This window comes from Streptopelia decaocto, assembly GCF_964273445.1.
Source record: "Streptopelia decaocto genome assembly, chromosome: 2".
NCBI lineage: Eukaryota > Metazoa > Chordata > Aves > Columbiformes > Columbidae > Streptopelia > Streptopelia decaocto.
In genome coordinates, this window is record NC_138655.1 from 68,731,110 (window position 1) to 68,753,356 (window position 22,247).

The following is a 22,247-nucleotide window of genomic DNA, read 5'->3' on the forward strand; positions in this document are numbered from 1 at the left end:
TAAATATACAGATTCACAGTCATGTTATTAGGAAGCTAAGAGTAACTGTTTTGCAGCTAAAAACCCCTTGAGTCTGATGTATCTAATGGTTGGACTTGATGATCTTGAGGGTCTCTTCCAACAAAATGATTCTATGATGTGCAGCCTTTCTGAATGCTGTGAGTTTGTGGGCAGTGCCAGCTTCACAGTGTGTTTGTAGAGCATCTAAGTAAGTGTGAGTGACTACCACATCTTCTGAAGCTGTCCCTTCACTCTTTCCTATCATGTCTCAAATTTTTGGTCCATTGAGTCCCCAAGTGTTTGACAAGGCACGTTTGATTACTCAGTCAGTGCAAAAGAGAGTATTCTAAAACACTGTTTGTGTTCATATGTTTAATGGGAGTACTTTTTTGCTACTATATTTCAGCCTTGTTTATGGAATGATAGATCATAAGATAGGAAATTATAATGAATATATTTATATATTTGAAGTAATAGACCTACAGTTTAAGAGTGCTTTCAAAGTGAGTTCAGGTTCAATGATCTTGGCAGTTCAGATTTTCTTGGCAAGTCTGAGATAATTAACATTTTCTTTAAAGATTCATTTTATAGTCACATAACTAAGAACATCCTTAAAAAAAAAAGTTTCACTTTCTAGCTTATTGTTTCAGCGAAAAGCTTGAAAATGTAAGATATCAATATTCAGAGAACAGAAGGCAAGATGTAACAGCAAGCCCTGAGGACTAAAATTTATGAGTTCTGCAATGCATTGGTTTTTATTTCATCTCTCACACAACTACACTGGAACTTACATTTTTCTGCTAAAGCCCTTTCTTTTTTTTTTTTTTAGAGGAATTGTTCACTGTTATTTTTCCATCCACTCCCAGAGGCATTGTGATCACATATAGGTAAACAAAACTAGAAGATGCTGAAATGATTCCAGATTTGGAATATTATTTCTCCATTCCGGTTTATTCCTCCCTAAGATAAGCATCTGACAAGTAACATTCCATGTAGTCTATGTATCACCTTGCCACTTGAAAGTATCTGCATTATGAAAATGCACAACTTTAGCAATGTAGAAAGAATAAAGCCCATGCATAAATAGGAATACAGTTAAGGGAAAACTAGTAAAGGAATGCAACCAAATCTGTATAAATAATTTAGAAAATTAATAGCCTGCATTTTGAGCAGATTTAGAGTAGTTGTATGTAAGTTATGAAATTTTTATAAATGCAGCATAAAATAGGGATAATGTTGAATTTGATAAATGGATTTCTCCTAGATTCATACCATTTTAAGTAGAGATCTGAATATGGCCTTGGTTTGCTTTTAAAAGGACTGTCATCCTTATTTAGAGGAACTACCATTTTAAAAAGTATGGGGCAAGCCAGTTACGGTGAGCTACAGACTGATGCCTGGCATTCCTAACTCTTCCACTGTTCTCATAGTCTTATGCTGTGTGGCATCACTCCTAAATAGCAAATGCCTAGAATCTCATGAATATAAATAATACCTGATTATATGATGTTAACAAGAATACATTTCTTATTCCCATGCTTATAGAAAAGAACTTGAAAATGTTATTTTATACCACAGTGTTCATCTGTGTGCTTGAAAGCCAGCCTTGATTTATTTATTTAATATAATAGAATTATATTTGGAATACATGAGGTAAATAATACTGCATGGTCCGTCCTTCAAGCAAGTTTTTGAATGTTTAACAGTGAAAAAAGTGAGCATACATACATTTTGCTGACACACCTGTGTTTCACCGGTGTTGACCGAGGGACCTAGGAGGGACCACTTCAGAGTTTGTCACACCACTACAAGAAGAAATATATGGGAAGTTACATGAGTGGATTTGAACTTTATTTGTGAGATCTCCAACTCTGGTTTTGATTGTATTTGTGCAAAAAAATGTCTGCTTGTGAGGTTCAGAGAAAGGGTGACTCTGTGGATATCATTCATATAGTGTGAGTTACAAACAGAAGCAAGCAGCCTCGCTGCTGCTGGTACATGAAAGGTCTGGAGAAGAACAACAGCAAGAGAACAGAACCAATAGAGACAAACATGAAAATGCTTGAAAGGGAGGGAAGGAGGAAGGATGACAGCCCTGGCAGAAGAAGAAACTCAACACAAAAAATTGTACTGCTAAAAAGCTTAAGGATAAAATATAAAGCCTCTGTGGACTGTGGTAGCTCCTCCCTTAATCCACAAACAAGAAAGTGATTTATAAATGAGTTATTTCTCACTAAAGCCTAATAAGTTTGGGGTTTTTTTTCCAGTTTTTACTCATTAGGCCTTCTTTAGGAGTTACATTACATGGTTTTGACAGATGATATTTTATTTATCCTGGTTAGTGTGTTTCTGCAAGGGCATGTGTGTGTGTGTGTGTGTGTGTGTGTGTGTGTGTGTGTGTTCAGACCAGAAATCAGATACTTTTTATCTCCAGTTTTCTTTTGAGGCTGCTACTTTTCTTTCGAATAATTTGTTGAATTTTTCTTAGACAAGAAGACAAGAGTAGATCCCTTAATAAACAGATGAGTTATGTAAAAAAAAAAAAAAAAAAAAAAAAAAAAAAAATTTAGAAAAGACAAAGAGAGAAATATTGTAAAACCAAGCCAAACTTGAGGTGTTTCTGGAAAATAAGTAATTTCATATGACCTGGACACCTCCTTGAAATAGAAAATTAAACATAAAGAACGTAAATGCTATTGCAGTTGTCTAAGGATTTAGTCTCACATTCTAATACTTTTTTTCCTAAAAGTAATGGTTTCTAAATATAAAATAATATTAACAACAATAATAAATCAGCTTTTCCCCCATTGATTTGCTCAGTCCTTTGAATAAGCAAATGGACTAGGAGGGAGGAAGAGACTAGAACTGGTTATAATTTTCACTGGAGCATTGTCTGAAGGGACATCTGTGCTATTGAAATCCGTTGATTTTGATATAACGTTTTATAGGAAAAAGACTAAAATTATTCTGTTAGGTCATCTAGATATAGTACTTAGTATTTATTTCATTGTATTTTAAATGTATTACTTAATTCATCCTGCATTTCAGTATTCACAAAAGGTTTGACTTCATGGAAATGAAATATTTGAATATCTTTGAAACAAACATTTCTTTGAGGTTTTATTATCTGACATATCTGAATACTTCAGCTTTCTTCCTGAGACGACATTTGGAAAATATCACTACCGTAGTTTTTTGTTAGCAGAATGCCATTTTCCAACTACCTTTAACGAAAGCAAGAATTCTGTAAAACAATAGCAGTTGAATCTGTTTCTGAAACTAATTGAGGATATATTTTATAATTGTAGCATATTTGATTTCATGGCTTTTACAAAAATGGAAATGCCCTTAGATAGTTCCAAGTTCTGAATAGCTGAAACTCTGCTCTAAGAGTAAAAGTGAGTACATTATTTAAAATACAATTCAGTGTAACTGCCAGAGAACATTCCTGATTTTCTTTAACAATCTATAAAAGCTGGAGGTTAATAAAAGAGGAGCATGTGAGTAGAAAGTGGTAAACTAAGGGTAGAAAAAAGAGGCTGAGAGTTTTATAAATTGGAATTTGTAAATTGAGAGTAGCAATACCAATCCATTAATTGAGTAACACCATACGTGTATAAAAGCAATATATTTTAATGGCTGTGTTAAGAGGTTTTAAAGATGTGTTTTGCTCTCCGTTTCATAAATTAGTCTTGAAAATGTCTTCCTGTTCATGAAAGCAGAAATTATCAAAATCTGTCTCTGGGCATAGTGCCATTTTGTGGTACTAATAGATAATTCTGTTCTGACAGGAAGAGTTTTAAATAAATGTCCACTCAATAAGCAGCTGTGTGAAAAAGGCTGATCCGGCCTGTCTTTGGGTCAAATACTCACTTTCTCTGCCACAAAACAAAATACAAAAAAATAAAGAATGAAAACCCAATGGGGTGCATTCAGTTAGCATGGCAGAATTTCAGGATGTCTTGAAAAGGTGGGTCTGCATCTCAGCAGCACAGACGGTATGGAGAGATGTTCTTGCCGATTGCTGCCAGGGGGTTTTAAAGCTGTGGAGGATCCTGTCGGCTTCCATAGGCTCTGAATACATCACTGACTAACCTGGCCTGCAAGGAACTGACATGAAACTGCGTGATGCCCCTGACGCACACGTTCATCTCTTCCCTGCACATATATTGAGGGACAAAATCTGTGGGGGAAACTAATACCAGCCTAGTCAAAAAGCAAAAACAGCAGAGCAGGATGGTGATGCGTTTATCTTCTGTCTTATAGAATTTCTGCAGTTAAAATTATAAACGTATCACGCATACCCGTTTGGTGAATATAATACATGACAAGTTGTGGAAATGAGGGAAGAGAAAGAGCTGGATAAGATGTGGGAAACAAATTAATCCTCATGTTATGGTATGAGCTGATTCAAGGTTTGGTAGGTTGCAGCAGAAAATGAAGGCTGTGGCTGCTGTCCCTGGCTATTGAACAAAGTGAGACTTCAAGGTTCAAGTTTTAGTCAGAAATAATCAACACGCTGTCTTGTTACCAACAGATCTTGTTATCTGCTCTGAGAGAGAAGGTTCTAGGCTTTTATAGTAGATCATGTACTGAATTTGACAGCATTATTCCGATAAAGAAAGAAAAAAGGGAAGAGCTGTAATGAGTGTATTTGGCAAGACTTGTGTTGTCAAGACCTCAGAAAGAAAACTTCTGGGGTTTTTTGATCAATTGGGTGGTTTGACCTTATGGGTGAGGCAATACTGGGCAGGACCATAAAATTATAATGTTTCTGGCCCCTCAATTTATAATACCTTCCTTTTTATGTTACTGTTTTGCATTCAAGACAGGCGAAGTGTTCCAATTTTACTCCTACTGATCCTAGAAAAATCGTATGATTTATCATAACTTGAGGATATTAATCAAGTTATTTCCTGAATGTCCAGAGACATAGAAGGAAAGAAGTACTTTAGCCAACATTTATTTACTTATCCATTTATTGATATATTTGTCCTCCAGCATTATGAGAGGTGTCTTTTTTCCTGTCAAACATTCATATTGAGTTGGCATGTGAGAGAGAACTCTGGGACACTAGGGAGTCTTTCTTGAGAGCAAAATGTAAGTTTTCTATCACTTCTCACACTATGTGGAGGTTGTGGATATTAGTATGGCTAGGAAGTATTAAAAATAATGGATAAAACACAATACTGAAAAATAATAGAGAACAAGAGGTATGTCGCATGTTAAGCCTCCTCATACTCTGGAGAGCATGGTCTTTAAGCCAGAAGACAAGAAAAGGCAAAATTGCTGACCATTATAAAAAAACCTCCCAGATCAGTTCCAGACCACTGAAGTTTCAGCAGCTTTCTGAAAAAGGACTTGCTATGTAGCTGTCAGTAGTGCTCTGCCTCTCCTGGGGAGCTCAAGCTGACTGCCTGCCATGGCCGCAGAATGCCAGCTCGTACTGCATCTTTTTGGTCTCTCTTCATAGTTGTATTGATGCCTCCTCATTTGATAGAGCTCTTTGGTTAGAGTCATAATGGGAGATATCATGAAAGAGAACAGGGTAGAGATGCCCTGTCACCATCCAGACCAACTTTACCTGGTAAAACCAGATAAACTTTACCTGAGAATGATCATTTCATCTGTCCACTTTGGGATATCCTAAAATAGAATTACACACCAAGGTTGATGGGCTAAGAGTTGCTTTTTGGTCTTACTGATTTAGGAAAATTTCCCTGTTGAAAACCATTCAGTAAGTTCAGACTGTCATAATAAACACTGAGGATGTTCTCAAACTCTTAAAAATTATGCCACTGAGTACCAGTAAAAGATTTTTTTGGGTGGAAGCCCACAAGATATTATGGTACTGTTACTGTTCTCATAAATGAAAGAGGACAGATCCTTTACATATTTCTTCCCCCCATATCCTGCCATATGCAAGAAGACAGAAGAGTTTCAGGGAGGTAAATGAAGATACAGTTCTGCTTGAAATGCACCCACATGAATGTTTGATTTGTGCGGCCTTTAAATGCATTGCCATGCATTTAAATTCACACTTATTAATTATCAAAGTTTTCCTCTTGGATTTGCAGTCAAATGTTTGAACAGTTTGATTAATCATTCCAGTCCTGATCGGTCTGAAGTTAGCTACTGTTTGAGTGAGGTGCCTTGTATCTCTCATGAAGCAGCACCGTAGGGTGATGAAGCTCCTGCAGGATTGTCTTCTGGAGATGTAAGACCACCAGAGGCCTGGTGAGGTTGATTCTAGAAAGACTAGAAACTTGGACATCCCAAAATAGCTATTCTGGTTAGCTCAGTTCAGAAGAGGATATCTGTTGTATAAAGTCGCCTAATAAACAAAATAGATGAAACAATAACCTTTAAAAGGACTGAGTCATTTCAACTGCAACAAAAGAGCTCCCAACTGCTCAGCTAGAAAGACTAAGCCAAGGCAAGGTTATCTAAGAAGAGGTCTCATTGTGTGTGATTAAAGCCATTCAAATTGTCTCATATACTGAGTTAAGTATCTTTCAAGGTGGAAAAAAAGAGGGTATTAGATGAACATATGTCAACAAGTTTTTGTAATTCAAAGCTAAGGTAATAAAACAGATTCTTTGCTTCATATTATGAAATTTGCATATCTCATGTTGTGCAGCATCTCTGTGTAGTCGAAAGTCATACAGCTAAGCTTGTGTCAACTTTATTTGCCAACAGTAATAACACTCAGAGTCTGTTATGGATAGAAGCCATATATACAGTGATTCATTTCTGAAGATTTTTATTTAATGGTGCTTTAAATATGAATCTCTTTACATGGTCATGCTTTTCATTTATGTTAGTAGTAGCAAGACTGCACATTTCACTGGTGGGGCAAGAAAGAAAAAGAAAGTAACAAGGATTATCCATGTATATACTTCCTTAAATTTATTTGTTCCTTAGTAAAGCCCCCAATATATTCTGAATATTTAGATTTATCAAATAAGAAAGGGGCCTGTTTCTGCGTTTGATATTTCTTTGGCAAATATTCTGCATCAAAGAAAGAAAGAAGCATATAGCAGATAATATTAAGTAAGCAGAAAGCATAGAAAGAGCAGTATTTCTGATTTTTCCCTTCATTGGCCCTGATAGTGTTCTTTAACATCTTAAAATATGGAATAGCAGTAGCCAATATTACCATTTTAGTAATATTGTATCAGGAGGTAAGAAAAAGCATTCCAAAAATTGAGAGCTCCAAAGAAACCAGAGAAGTAAAATGTATTGGTTTATTGTTATGTCTGGTAACAAACGATAATAGAGGCCAAAGCCCCACAAGGGAAGAAACAAGTGAATCTGGTCCCCACACCCCTCGTGAGTGTTGTAGCTTCATCCGTACTTGGTGGGAAGTGAACCTCTGCCATCTCGGCCTTCTCTTCCTTACCTGAAAAGGGGAATTTGTGAACGCTGCTTTAAACTGGTCCTTCCTTTCTATAAAGTCTTGCTGTTATTAAAAATATCTGAAAATTATTTTTTAAGCCATTTTTAATGTTTGTGTTTACACCTTAACTGTGAAGTCCCTCACTTGACACAACAGCAGCAGCCCATGTTCTTTTTCCCTCACTTCTGCAGAGCTCAGATGTCGTGAGTTGCTGTGGGAAAAGGCCGGAACTTCTTCAGCATGTACTGCCCCGTTTCTCCTCTCTGGTGGTGACTCCCTCTGAGCTGGTAGCATTTATCCTCCAGCAATGCCTTGCTCAGATCAGTGTTTTCTTTCAACCTTGTCTAAGTTTATCTTTGGAGGCAGTTCTCTGGTTTACCGTAGATCTTGATTTACAGTATGAGACAGCAAGTGGTGCACATAAGAATTGCTCATGTCTTAAAATACTTCAGTGCTTCTGAACTGAATTTGAAGCATGGATTCTGACTGATTTATGGTGTTATAGCTTGTTGAAGCTGATGTAATGCCAAGAGTGGTTAATTCTTTCTGAAGCACACCACCCACAGTCTTTAGGAGGAAGCAAAAATGAGAATAAATTACTTTAGAATATTCATATTTTCTACCTTAGGTTTCTCTTCCAGTCTTCTTTTTAACAGATCTGCACATTGAACTTGCAATTGATTAAAATACCTATCCTGTGCTTACGAAATTACAGATGTTCAGTCTTTATCCACCGCACTATCTTACTACTCATCACCCCCATGACTTGGAGAGCACACAATATTTCAGAAGCTGGTAGGAACGAGCCATGTCATAACAACCTGTCAGAAGTTAACTTAGCCAACACTGCAGGACATTTTGCTTATAAAAACACTGGTACTATCTTACAGAGGTTATTGCTGAGTGAACCACAGCAATGGCTGTACTTTCAAGTACTAGCATCTCACTCTTATTGAATGCACTCTTGAGAAGTGAGACTGGGGCTGTAATATCATTGCTCGGACCTGTGTGTTGAGAGTGTGCAGCACTGTGGCAAAGGGGCCATTATTGCTCTCTGTTTTTCCTTTTGCTATTTGTGAAATTTTATGTGCGTTCACACATCTCACTATCTCACAAACCTCACCAATGACCCTAAAAAGATCTGAGCCTGCCACATCCAGGTAGAAGAGATGACCACATGAAGGAAAGCATGTCAGCAGGTTACCCTTCGGTCCTCATAAGAGCAGTCAGTGATGTAAAGCAGAGTTAATGCTGTGACCTTGGTGCAGTGTCGATAAAAATGGCAATAAAAAAGCAAAGAATTCAGGGGCTCCCAAAATGTTTGGCTGAAGGTCTCTCTTGTGGTGTTAATGCACATATTTATTAAAACAACATCTGCTTGTTTCAAAAGCTTGGGACATGTCCTGATACAATTCAGTTTAGAGTGAAGTCCAAGAATCCTGAACACTTTACAATATTGGCTGCATTCTTCCTTATGATTAAGGCACCAAATAAAGGAAATTTCAAAGCAGTTTTTAGAATTCATTGTAGATGCTTTATTACCTACATTTCATGAATGACACAGTTTGTTCCCTCCTTGGTAGCTATTATTATAATAACATTACCCAGCAGAGACCTAGTCTGAGAATGCAAAGCAAACAGCAAAGCATCCTTTCAGACTATCAGAAAATTATGAGTATCAATAAATCTAAAATTTTACTAAGGAAAATATTGTTCCATTAATAATAATGGCTAGAGCTTATTTTACCAACTTTCAATACTCCTGAATGTTACGGATATAGAATGGAAAAACTGAGTGTATTTTTATCTTGTTCCATCAGTAGTCAACATCATGCCTTAGAATTTGTTGTCTGGAAACTTTTCTTTTTCTGTATCATATATCTTGGCTTAATTAAATGAGCTTGTGGTGTTTCCTGTGTTTCTGTCATGAGCAAGTTCTGTAAAGCTTTAGAAACTGTAGGATACAAAGGCTGCACAAGAGCAGACATGGAGCATCCCTAGTAATTCATACACTGGCAGCCACAGCCCTGGTTCAGAGGTTGTCAGGGAAAATAAGGGAAGGTGTCCAACCAATATCATCAGGCAGGAAAAACCTGGAATGCCAATCGATACGCTGCCTTGGGCACCTATGTGTTTCACTGACAAAGGGATTCCAAAACTGTTACATTGAAAGGATAGCTAATGTAAAACCTGTAGGAAGGTTGAGTCAAAGCAGTGGGTTCTGAAGTGTGAGGTTTGAGTACACAATTACCCGTAATTCTTCACCTAGTACAGGCATGGTGAGATTTGAAACAGAACTGATTTATATCCTAGCAAGGCTTTGGGTTGGGATCTGTCATTTTATGGAGAGAAAAAAAAAAAGGAGCTGTCTGGGTTTTCAGAATATTTTAAAGAGTTCTCTTGATGCTGAGGGAGAAATTTCCTCCTAGGAAAAACACATTTGGATTTATATTTATATTCAGCTTATTTTTGGTACAAGTTATTTGTCTCCATTGGTCTGCATCGCCCCTTCAGGGGAAAACAAAAACAAACAACCCACTGAAGTGCAGACCCACTAGAAAGTCATGAGACCATCATGGTGACTGAGTCTTACAGAAAAGTTATTTGAGGAAAGAATTGTACTTAGCTGCAGACCTGATGAAAGTGTCATAGTCTCAGGCTGAGCAGAAGATGAGAAAGGTTTTCATCCTGCTATGTTAAAGTGATTAGAAAGTTGTTGCTGACTCGAATAAGTAAGTAAAGAAATATTCATGCAAAGTCAGTGCTGAATTAGTCTCGAAAACACAAGACCTACTGCCACATCTTACACTGTCTAAATCCCCATGTCTGTAGCTTTGAGACAAAGGAAGAGTTTTATGCTCTGCCTCATATTAGCAGTCTGGCTGTTGAGAGCTGAAATACCAGGAAACAAGCAGTAGTAAAGCTTTTGCATGCTGACTTCAAGGAGTTGTGCATAGCAGCCTTCATTAAACTAAGGACAGAGCCACTTTTATAGTAATGCAGAAAACAGGCCTGTATGTTACATTCAGGTTTCTAAAAGCTACCCGGAGAATTCATGTGCTTTTATAGTACAAGCTTCTCTTGCATTTAGTCCTTAAGAAGACAGAATCATAAGCAGTTGTTCTGCTGGACTGAGAAAATCCTTGGGAGATAAAGCCTTTAGAAGTAAAATACAAGTGTCTCATAAATGCCTTCTTTCAGGGACGATTCTGTTGTTCTCACAGAAACCTCTGTGGGCTCATGTCATCCAGCACTCTGGAGATGTGATTTGAATGCTGCTTCCATGTGGTGTGCAAAACATTCTGCCTTTTTAAGAAAGACTCCCCATTCATCTTTTCTGTTGCTGGTTTTATGGTTTGAAAAGTCATTCTGAAATTATTTCCTCTGCTGAGAGTGTGGCTCAGGCTTACAGAAGAAAAAAGGAATGGACAGACACACACACACCACCTCCCCCGTCTCGAAAAGGAAATCTCATAACAATAGCAAACAGTAAAATGAATGTATCTTACCTGGAACTTATTTGAATTATTAGATAGTTCTCAGTCTAACAAGCAGTTAACCAAAATTGAATTGTACCTGTAATTAAAAGAGTTATACTAAAAGTGAGTCAGCCAGCTGGCATGTACAACTTCCTCTCTCTTACACTACTCTCAAGAAATTAAAAAAAAATGGCAGAGTGTTCCTCATTACAATTTTTGAAAATTAGGAGCTGCTGTGTTCAGAATCTGCTGCTCATTTTATTCAGAACAAAGGCTTCTAACTTCCCTCACTGTGTGAAAACAAAGCTTGAATTAGTTTCTGTAAAGACGTGGGAGATGGGGCATCAAAGAGCCTTCTGTTCATTAAGATAAACACCGAATATGTGTTTCATGTTTGGTTTTGGTATAACATTTTGAATAGAGGATTAAGTAGTTGCTTCCCACAGTCGTATACCATTGAGATGGTGCAAGAGAAGGAGGAGAATAAAAGGATTTGAGCTATTATGCAAATAATTAGTGTTGAGCAAGTAAAAGGTCCCCCTATTACCCATTTAATTCTGCATGGATTTAGTCATGTTGAGAGTGTAACGTGGCTCTCCACTTTGGACACACAGAAAGTACACAAATAAGTTGCAAGGGTCCATCTATAGTTTCAACCTGGACATTGATCATGTGAGATGGACTCTTGCAACTTAATTATGTACTTTCAAACTAAACTGTTTGCTTTTCAACAAAAAAATAGATTACCTAGTTTCATAACTGAAATTTACTTTTTATGTAATTCTTTTTGTTAACTTCAGAAAGAAGGCTGCTCTAGTCTATGCATGGCAAGGCATTATTTTTTTGGAAGTACAAATGAAATCAGGGGACATGGATTTTTCCTTTCTTGCTCACAAATGCAGTCACTTCAGTTGCAGACAGGGTCACGGTCCACCCCACTTTGTGGTCCCCAAATCAATTTTTATTACATGTGTTTTATAGAAGAAGTTGATTGGACTGTTCATGTGAGTCAGTGTGAATAAATGGGTTTGCAATCTGTCCTTGCCGTATGATTTTTCTGTGTGGATGATGGATGGTTTTATGAATTTGCTGATAAGCCAGTTACAGTGTTTTATGTTGAGTTTTAATGAACTAGATTTGCTAATGATTATGACCAATATTGGAATGGTATTGCATTAGAAGAGCTCCTTTCTGTTGACTCCAAGGAAGTGTTAATGCATTAACTTTAATGCTTAAGTTCCATCATGGGCTCTTATACCCTTAATTCTGTATTTAAAAATAATGCTTTGTTGCTGTTAGCCATCCTGTAAGATCATTTTCGTATATTTTTGATTTATATTCTGTTTATTTTATCGTTAAACTATCAATTGTAGCCACTTAAAAATTATATAATTTTTGCATATATTTTTTCCTCTAGGCATTTGCTACTCCTCAGTCTGGGAGACAGGCAGTATCTAGATTTGGTCTGACTTAGGACAGCTGCTCTCATCATTTAGGGGGAAAATAAAATAAAATAAAATAAAATAAAATAAAATAAAATCTACACCAGGAATGTATATATTTAATATTTTTATTTATGAATGTAGAGGCCTCCAAGGGGACAAGTGATCAAGGTATCTTACTAAGCTGATTATATTTTCATTATTTGCTCTTATAGTACTCTATTTATAACATTTCAGGGTTGCACTTTGGGGGCAGAGGGTTGGATCATCATATGAATATTTCATTTTTGTGTTCATAGTACTTTGTTTGAAGCAGAATTGCTAAAAAATGTAGCAGTGGTTAGAATACATTTTTAAATGTGGTTTTAAGCCAAAGAACTCAAATTTGCAAAGGAGATATATGAAGCTATCACTACTAAGTTCATCCTCAAGAGGTGTTCTTGGGAGAATAACACTAAGTAGGTGACAGACTTCAGTCAGAGACATTCAGTTCTATGCATAAAAGAACACCAAAAAAAGCTGAGAAATGAATCTTCTTGTATGCTTGTTGGAGGAAGTGGAGGAAGAAGTCCAAATGTTTATTAGGATTTACAGGTTCCATGGCTTCGTTAGCACATTGAGTCACAGGTCCCACATGGCAATATCTGTCTTGTTTGAGATTTATTAGAAGGTGGCTACATCTTGGTTTCATTCCCTGCTGATTGGTTTCCTGAGATTTCAGCTCCTCAGTTCTCTGCATCGTTGCTATCTGTTAGGAGATGCTGAAGAATAATGCATCACATTCATCTTTTTCTTATCCAAAGATACATGTGAGTTTGGATTTACTGAAATAACGGAGAATTTGTTCATGTAAACCTCAATTTCTGTGTTGTTTTTTTTTTCACAGCAAGTTAGAAAAATAACTGTATTATTTGATTTATGGCTCTCTTCTTCCTTATCTCCAGTATTTAATTCCTCATAATAAGAGAGATAAGAACTGTGTTTGAATGCAGATCACAGAGGTTTCTGAGTACAGCCTGAAACCCCTAAGCACCAGAGCTTTCATTCTGGAGGCTCAATTTCGGTCTCTGCTTTATCTTAATCTCTTTATTCAGAATATTTTATAGATGTTGACATATGCCTATCTGTCTCTGTCTACAGCTATTTCAGGAAGAACTAACATTTGAACATTTGAGCTACTGAAATTGTGGTTGTTTCAAAGAGGAGATCATATGCCATTACATGTTTGCCATTTACATAATGCAAAATCAGGTCTATACTGACTCAAAAGCATTCTGTACTGAATATTTCTTGGACGTATGTGTACCTCATATTTCTCTGATTAGATAGATTCACTGGAAAAATAAAATCTTACTGTATTTTGCATATAACAAATAGATAATAAGACAGAAGTAATAGAAATACAAGACATTATCACCAGGCAAGCCAATCAGTGACGAAAATTCTGCATAGTTTGAATGCACATAGTTTGAACCCTCTTGTAAATGTGAGATAACTTACCTTTCCCAGGTGACTGAACTGTCCCACAGTCTCTATGGGGAGACATACGAATACAGGCCATTCCTGTAGAAGAGCTGACATAGTAAATTTATCCGTGGGTTTTCCATACTGGAACATTACCAGTTTCCATAACACTACCCAAATAGAAGTATAAAGTGGGATGGTATGTCTGAAACCATGCTAATCCGTCAGGATGTAGTGTACAAACACACATCAACAGTATGAGGTTTAATAGCATCTCCACAGGTTTGCTGGAATACTTTGCCAAGGAGGTTCTTACAGAAAAGTAGAAGTTTTCTTTGTCAACCTCTTCTCATCAATAACTTTGCCACTGGAAAATAAAAAAAAAAAGGCACTTGTGGGAACAAATATTGTGAAAAAATGAGGTGTTGGGAAGAATTAATTAAATGATCACGTCTGACTTAATTTAAAGTCAAACACACACGTAAGGACAAAGTAATAAAGGGCATCTTAATCCACAGAAATGCAGGAGTTTCCCTTGGAATAAAATCCATAAAGTGAGAGGGGGTCAAGGCACTTGAGTCCTACCCAGCACCTTCTGAAGATGAAGCACTGATGATTTTTCTAAGATATAAGTCTTCCAAGAGGCGTAAGGTGTGACATCTCTTTCATCAATTGCTAGGGGAAATCCCATGGGCAAGGCTACTTGAAGGTAAAGGGGCCCAAGATAGTTGGTTAGTATTCAGGGCCTGCTTCTACCAGGCTCAAGGTCAGAGCATCCTGATACATAGGAAGTCAAGGAAGTGAGCCAGGAAACCTTTGTGGTTAAACAGGGAACTGCTGGGTAAGCTCAAGTGGAAGAGGAGAGTTTACAGATCATGGAAGGAAGGCTGGCCACTTGGGAAGAATATAAGGCTCTTGTCAGAGGGTGTTGGGAGGCAACTAGGAAAGCTCAGAAACCTCCTTAGAATTAAACCTGGCAAGAGGGGTCAAAGAAAACAGAACAAGCTTTTTCAAATACGTGGCAGATAAAACTAACACCAGAGGCAATGTAGGCCCACTGATGAATGAGGTGGGTGCCCTGGTGACAGAAGATACAGAGAAGGCAGAGTTACTGAACACCTTCTTTGTCTCTGTCCGCTCTGCTGGAGGCTGTCCTGAGGAGCCCTGTACCACTGAGTCCTCAGAGGAAGTCGGGACAATGGAGGAGTTTGCCTTAGTTGATGAGGACTGGGTTAGGGAGCAATTAAGCAATCTGGAAATCCATATTCCATGGGTCCACATTGGATGCACCCACAGGTGCTGAGGGAGCTGGCCAAAGTCATTGCTGGGCCACTCTCCATTATCTTTGCCAAGTCTTGGGAAACAGGAGAGCTGCCTGAGGACTGGAGGAAACCAAATGTCACTCCAGTCTTCAAAAAGGGCAAGAAGGAGGACCTGGGTAACTATAGACTGGTCAGCCTCACCTCCATCCCTGGGAAAGTGATGGAACGCCTTATCCTTGGTGCCATCTTAAGGCATATCAAGGATAAAAGGGTCATTAGGGGCAGTCAACATGGTTTCACCAAGGGGAAGTTGTGTTTGACCAACCTCATCGCCTTTTATGAGGACATAACGAGGTGGATGGATGATGGCAGAGCGGTGAATGTGGTCTACCTTGACTTCAGTAAAGCATTTGACACAGTCTCCCACAGCATCCTCACAGCTAAACTGGGGGAGTACCGTCTGGACGATTGGGTAGCGAGGTGGACTGCAAACTGGCTGAAGGAAAGAAGCCAGAGAGTTGTGGTCAATGGGGCAGAGCCTAGTTGGAGGCCTGTATCTAGTGGAGTGCCTCAAGGGTCAGTACTGGGGCTGGTATTATTCAATATATTCATCAATGATTTGGACAAGGGAATAGAGTGTACTATCAGCAAGTTTGCTGATGACACTAAGCTGGGAGGAGTGGCTGACACACCAGAAGGCTGTGCTGCCATCCAGCGGGACCTGGACAGGCTGGAGAGTTGGGCGGGGAAAAATTTAATGAAATATAACAAGGGAAATTGTACAGTCTTGCATCTGGGTAGGAACAACCCCAGGTTCCAGTATAAGTTGGGGAATGACCTATTAGAGAGCAGTGTAGGGGAAAGGAACCTGGGGGTCCTGGTGGACAGCAGGATGACCATGAGCCAGCACTGTGCCCTTGTGGCCAGGAAGGCCAATGGCATCCTGGGGTGTATTAGAAGGGGGGTGGTTAGTAGGTCAAGAGAGGTTCTCCTTTCCCTCTACTCTGCCCTGGGGAGACCACACCTGGAATATTGTGTCCAGTTCTGGGCCCCTCAGTTCAAGAAGGACAGGGAACTGCTGGAGAGAGTCCAGCGCAGGGCAACAAAGATGATTAAGAGAGTGGAGCATCTCCCTTATGAGGGAAGGCTGAGTGAGCTGGGTCTCTTTAGTTTGGAGGAGACTGAGGGGTGACCTCATTAATGTTTACAAATATATAAAGGGTAAGTGTCAGGAGGATGGAGTCAGGCTCTTCTTGGTGACAACCAACAGTGGACAAGGGGTAATGCTTCAAACTGGAACACAGGAGGTTCCACTTAAATATGAGAAGAAACTTCTTCACAATGAGGGTAACAGAGCACTGGAACCAAGTCATTGCTGGGCCACTCTCCATTATCTTTGCTGCCCAGGGCGGTTGTGGAGTCTCCTACTCTGGAGACATTCAAAACCCGCGTGGACACCTTCCTGTGTAACCTCATCTGGGTGTTCCTGCTCCAGCAGGGGGATTGGACTAGATGATCTTTCAAGGTCCATTCCAATCCCTAACATTCTGTGATTCTGTGATCCCCAAACAGGCAGCTAGGGAAGAATCTCCAAGTATTCAGAGTTAAGGGACTGGGCATAAAACCAGAGTTCTGTATAGAGAGAAGATAAAATCCAGGAATGCAGTAAGGTAATAAACACCAATTCAACCATAATATAGAAAATGACCTTCTAATTTACCTTAGAAAGGCTCAGTTAAGCAATGACTTTTATTTTTGTCACCCCAAATATGAGACTAGATGCAATAACACAAATCCTTAGATCATGTTGGAAACCAAAGATTTATTCTGGTTTTTATTTTCTCTTCCTCGTATTCTTTCCCTAGTGGAGAGAGGGAGATGAGGTAAGCACTGGATTTATGCAGGATACAGTAGAGAGAATTTTGTTTAGCAAACTAAAAATAAATCACAACTATTTACTGAATATACCCCTTTTTCTGTCAGAACAAAATTCAGATTGCTGGCATTTATTTCACAGGATTTTCTGTGACATCAAACCTAATCACAACCTATTCTGCTACTTTAAAATACAGGACCCTGGCAACGCTGCATCCGCTCTCCAGTCATAGGGCAGCAAAGCAACTGCAGGCATTTGGTTTTGTCAGAATAAATAATTAAGAGGCTCATCATTTTCTCACTAATGAACAAGGAAATGTGATTAAGCAACTTGTAAAGAGAATGGCTGAAGACAATATAGAAATGATAGCAGGATGATTGCTGTGAATGAGACTGAAATTTCTGAATAAGAGATTTCTTCAACAAAACACAAGGACAGTAGTTTAATCTTCCATTTAAAAATTCCTGCCAATTTGGAAAAGCTCTAAGTCAGGAGATTACAGACATCTCAGAAGCTGGCAAAACAGTCACTTCTCTTAAGAAGGCTACGTTCTGTAAAATGCTGAGAAATGACTCTTTTTTTTCTTTTTTTTTACAATTTCAAGACTCAAGTTCTACCAAACAATGACTAGGACATCTCTGACTAGGCTGTCTTTTCTTCTCATATATTCTGAAAATACAAATCATCTTTCAGACCAAAATGTTCTACAGACGCTTGCCAAGTTTACTGTAGCTAACATCTAGAAATCGTACTGATTAGCTTCTGGCAACATTCGCTCAAAGTGCTTTGCGTCTTAGTATCTCATTAAATATCTTATTCCTCTTTATTATTCTTTAGCATGAAAAAATGTACTTCCACCTTATATCTAATCTGTTTCTATGCTTTTACTGTCCGCTCTCCTAGCTTATCTAAAGGAGATAGCACATAATATAGAAACCTGAAGAAAAGTGAAATAACAGAAATTGCTGTAATTCTTCTGTTGTCAAGGGAAGAATATCTCATTTTTTTCCTTTATATATATTCATAAATGACATAGTCTCTTTATGAGTAAAGGCACGAAGGTCAACAAGCAGATTATGATATTTCTGTCCATGGGCAGTTATATCAGCTTGTAGAAGTTTCCAGATACTCAGATATAAAAAAGATATGCACAGAAGTGTGAGATTCATACTTAATGCAGTTTTAAAAAAGAAAGCCAAAGAAAACGTCAAACATCTTTTTGGTTACATAAATGTTCATGTACCTCAAATAAGAACTGAACATTACAGAAAATACTCTGGGGCTAAAACCCAGGCAGAAAGATCTTGTTCTACTTCAAGAGGCTTTTGAGGAAATTATTCTTTCCTTTTTTTTTTTTTTTTTTCTACATGATGTAGACCCTCCGTAATACAAACTTCTTTGGATTTTCACCCAAAATTCCAGCTGTCTCCAGTAGAGATTTGATTTGGTTTAAACACGTCATTAACCTTCAGGTGTCTCCCCGTTTCTTACAATATTTTGAGATCATGTTGTTATCTTCTGATTGTCTTCCAGAAAGATGCAAATTCATAGGTTTTCTATTTCTACTTTGAAGATTACTTGTACTTTTCCTGTTCCATATGATAAATTACTGTTCGATTAAGGTTAGCGTTAGAGTTATTCCTCTTCTCGTATTATATTTAATGTCAAACCTAGTTACTTGCCTCCTGTCAGTGGTTTATCCCAGTGAATATCACAACCTACTTCTTCGTTTCAGATTACATATGTTCTCCTTTGACTGAAATGGCTGGTTTTGTATCTGATGCTTATGTTTTAGCTTCCTGCAGAGAATCAAAATATCCCCCAAGCCATTGGTGACTATGGGATATCATCCTATGGCATATCCTCTGAGCACAAGAATAAGAAGCTGTTTTGATAGGGACATCTAGCAGAGACACAACCTCCTCTCAGAAAGCAGAGATGTAGAAGATGTATCCATCTGTCAGGAAGTCCTGCACTTCTCTTTTCCCAGCTCCTCAGCAAATACATTGCATGGGTGTAGTCAATGAGGCATTCAAAACATCTTCTTTCTTTTTCTTCTGCACAAAGAAGAGCAGGCTTGGAAGAATATTTCTTCAGTATTCAAGTAAATTCCATTTAGACTAACACTTCTATTTTGTAATTTCATTTAGAATTGTATTATTTTCATTTTGTCTTAGACATAGCAATTTGCTTTCTGTGCTGTGCTAGAATTGATACCTCATTCCCGTGACCTCCAGAGCCAGATCTGGAGCAAAACTTGCTTTTCAAATTAATTGTGCCAGAACATCTTTGTGATATGTATAGGCTGGAACTATCAATGTAGTAATGCGTGTGAATCCGTTTCAGTGTAACATTAGATTTCTGCAGTAGATTAATTGTAGATAAATCCTTGGTGCAACAGTACTTCTAAAGGAGTTTTGTGCTAGTTATCTCTCAGCTACACCATTCTGAAAAATCATCTGACATGTAAATTCACTTTTCTTTTGTAGGTGGAATGGAGAAAATAAAACAGCATACCTTTGCATTAGCTCACTACACCTATACTGTGCTGTCTACCTTAAAATATGCCAATGGGGCTCCTGTAGTATGTATTTACAGCGACACAGATTTCAGCAATCCTGATGTCCAGGGTCCAATCATTAATTTTAATGTGCTCGATGAAAATGGAGAGGTGATCGGATTTTCACAGGTATGTTTTTCTCTTGCCTTTATTGAGTATTGTGTTTATATTTTAAGCATATTCACAGTGAGTTCTTTATCCTAAAGGAAATAGTTTAACCATAGTGATCCCTTCTGAGGTTTTGTTTTTGTTTCTTTGTCACTCTGCATAATACTTACACACATTGCAATAAAGCAATAGAAAGAGAATCCAATAAGTAGTGCTAGCACAATGCAAAGTACATAATAGCCAAAGCCAATATCTTACAGATTTAATGCTCTACAGACAGGCTGTTTGAAAGTGGGCTGTTTTAAAAGGATGCACTGACTAGGCAGTTTGGCTTCTTTTTGACTTCCTTCTCTAGAGTACTCAAAACTGGAAATTGAAGAGCAAGCCTAGAAAAGCTGATATAAGACACTGCCTTGAATCTTTGACATACAGGTGAAATATGACCTCAGATGATTGCAGTCACCCAGGAAGGCATTCTCTTTCTTTTAATATTCCTGAGGAAGCACTGAATAAAGATGAATGGTCTGTGTAAGGAGTGAGATTCAAGCCCCAAAAGTCCTTAAATGCTGCCTTTCTCAACAGCTTTCTCTAGCCTTTATCCATCAGATATACTGAAACTTTATGAAATGAAGCTTTTCTACCTTCAGTAGAGAGGCAATGGTGTATGACTGTGTATCGTGTATGACCATGCACCATGTAGGCAGGGGGTGACACAGGGTAACGTAGCTCACTTTCTCATCAGCAGAAGTCAGAAAAAACAGTGCTCTGGTTTTGCTTAATTCTTCTGTTTTTCATTGACTGATGATTGAATAAGCCCACAAGTCAAGTTCAAGAGTATGACCTTGACTTTTTTTAAAAGCTGTCAATAACTGGCACCATCTGTCTCAGCAACTGCCTCCCTCTGCCAGCAGTAGTGGCAGAGCTGTGTTGCACTTGGAAGCTGATGGTTCTGGACCATTAGGGACAGAGTGGGAGTGCTGCGAAAGGTGTTCCTCACCACTCCTCTGCCGGAGAGGAGGGGAATGCAGACACATGTCTGTGACAATACAAGAGGAGATCGATATATACACAAGGGAGAACAGAACTGGAGCAGTTACTTTCTAGCCTGCCAGTATGAAGTTTTACAGCTATTTTTTTAAGACACTTACCACACTGATGAACATGGGATGGGCAATTGTATAGTACCGGAGAAGCTCTTCTTCCCATACATCTTTTTTTGGACTGTGCTACCAAATAGTCTGAAATAGTCAACACATTTCATTTCAAAGAATTCCACATTTTAGGAATGAATTTGTGTGGCAATGTTCAGAAAAAATTGAGATATTAGCACAGCTGGGCTGCTAAAACACTCTGCAAACACTCTGATTTTGCTTCTGTCCTTTGGTTAAAACCAAAACCTTTATTTGCACTTCTGATTTCCCTGATTTCTTAATAAAAATGGCTCTTGCCTGTATCACTTTTATGAACTTCACTGTATCCTCAAAGAAAAAATTATTTTATACCCTTATGCCTCCTTTGTGCTTGTTTGCTGCAATGGCTGCTCATAAAAAGCTTCTTTATTGATCTGTATCATCTGGATTGTGCTGTTCACCAGATTCTCGCCATTTCTGGTGTGGGTGTATAGAATGAAGAACTATAAAGTTTTGAAATGCATACCAGTCACATCTGCAGTGCTTGTTAGATTACTTTGTTTAGTTAAAATAATGTGCAATTTAATGACTTTTAGAAATTAATAAGCAACAGCACTATTCTTTCCAGAGCTATAATACATGTGATATATACATAATTGGCTTCTTTATGGAATGAAATTCTTTCATAGACATATTATAGCAGTTATGGGAGAGAAAAATATATGCTGCTTCTTTATTATTACAAAGAAAACACATACAGCAGAGACTAACATTCATCAAACTGACAATATAATCTCATCTTCATACCTGTATGCATGTCTAAGATAGGTTTATTTGTATCAAAGTTAAATCCCATACTTCTGTTAATGGTTTAGAAATGAAATAATGTCCTCTAGTTTGGTCGTGTCTGTGATCTGCAGATTCATTTGGATTCACTAGTCAGTCTCCAAATACAGTCTGGTGGAGTTAGGAGAACAAAGCTTCAGAGTGCTCCTGGAAGACATTTTGGGGAATTTTTAATGAAGGGAAAATTGAATGAGATTTCTATCTAACATACCTACTACTACTGGACACCAATTAATGACTCAGGTTGTATTTCAGCTAGTATATTCAAAGAGAAATGACAGAATGTCCTATTCCTTTATGGAATCATAGAATGTCCTGAGTTGGAAGGGACTCACAGGATCATGGAGTCCAACTTCTGTCCCTGTATGTGACAACTCCACAGTTCACACCATGTGTCTGAGGGCATTGTTCAGTCTCTTTTCGAACACTGTCAGGCTTGGGGCCGTTACACCTCCCTGGGGAGCCTGTTCCAGTGCTCCACCACCCTCTGGAGGAAAAACCTTTTCCTCATGTCCAACCTAAACCTCTTCTGGCACATCTTCCTGCCATTCCCTTGCGTTCTGTCATTGGTCACTAGAGAGAAGAGTTTGGTGCCTGCCCCTCCTCTTCCCCTTGTGAGGAAGCTGTAGACCATGATGAGGTCTCCTCTCAGTCTCCTCCAGGCTGAACAAACCAAGTGAC

At 38.3% G+C, this 22,247-nt stretch overlaps 1 protein-coding gene across 1 annotated transcript in view; it reads left to right on the top strand.

Annotated features, from left to right (window-relative positions):
- MOCOS (molybdenum cofactor sulfurase) overlaps positions 1-22,247 on the top strand; it is a gene marked incomplete at its 5' end in the record, with an annotated part of 233,577 nt that overhangs the window by 157,910 nt on the left and 53,420 nt on the right. Inside the window, one exon of the mRNA XM_082045174.1 lies at positions 19,412-19,611. Within this exon, the coding sequence (XP_081901300.1) occupies positions 19,412-19,611 (200 nt within the window). The remainder of the gene's footprint in view (positions 1-19,411; positions 19,612-22,247) is intronic.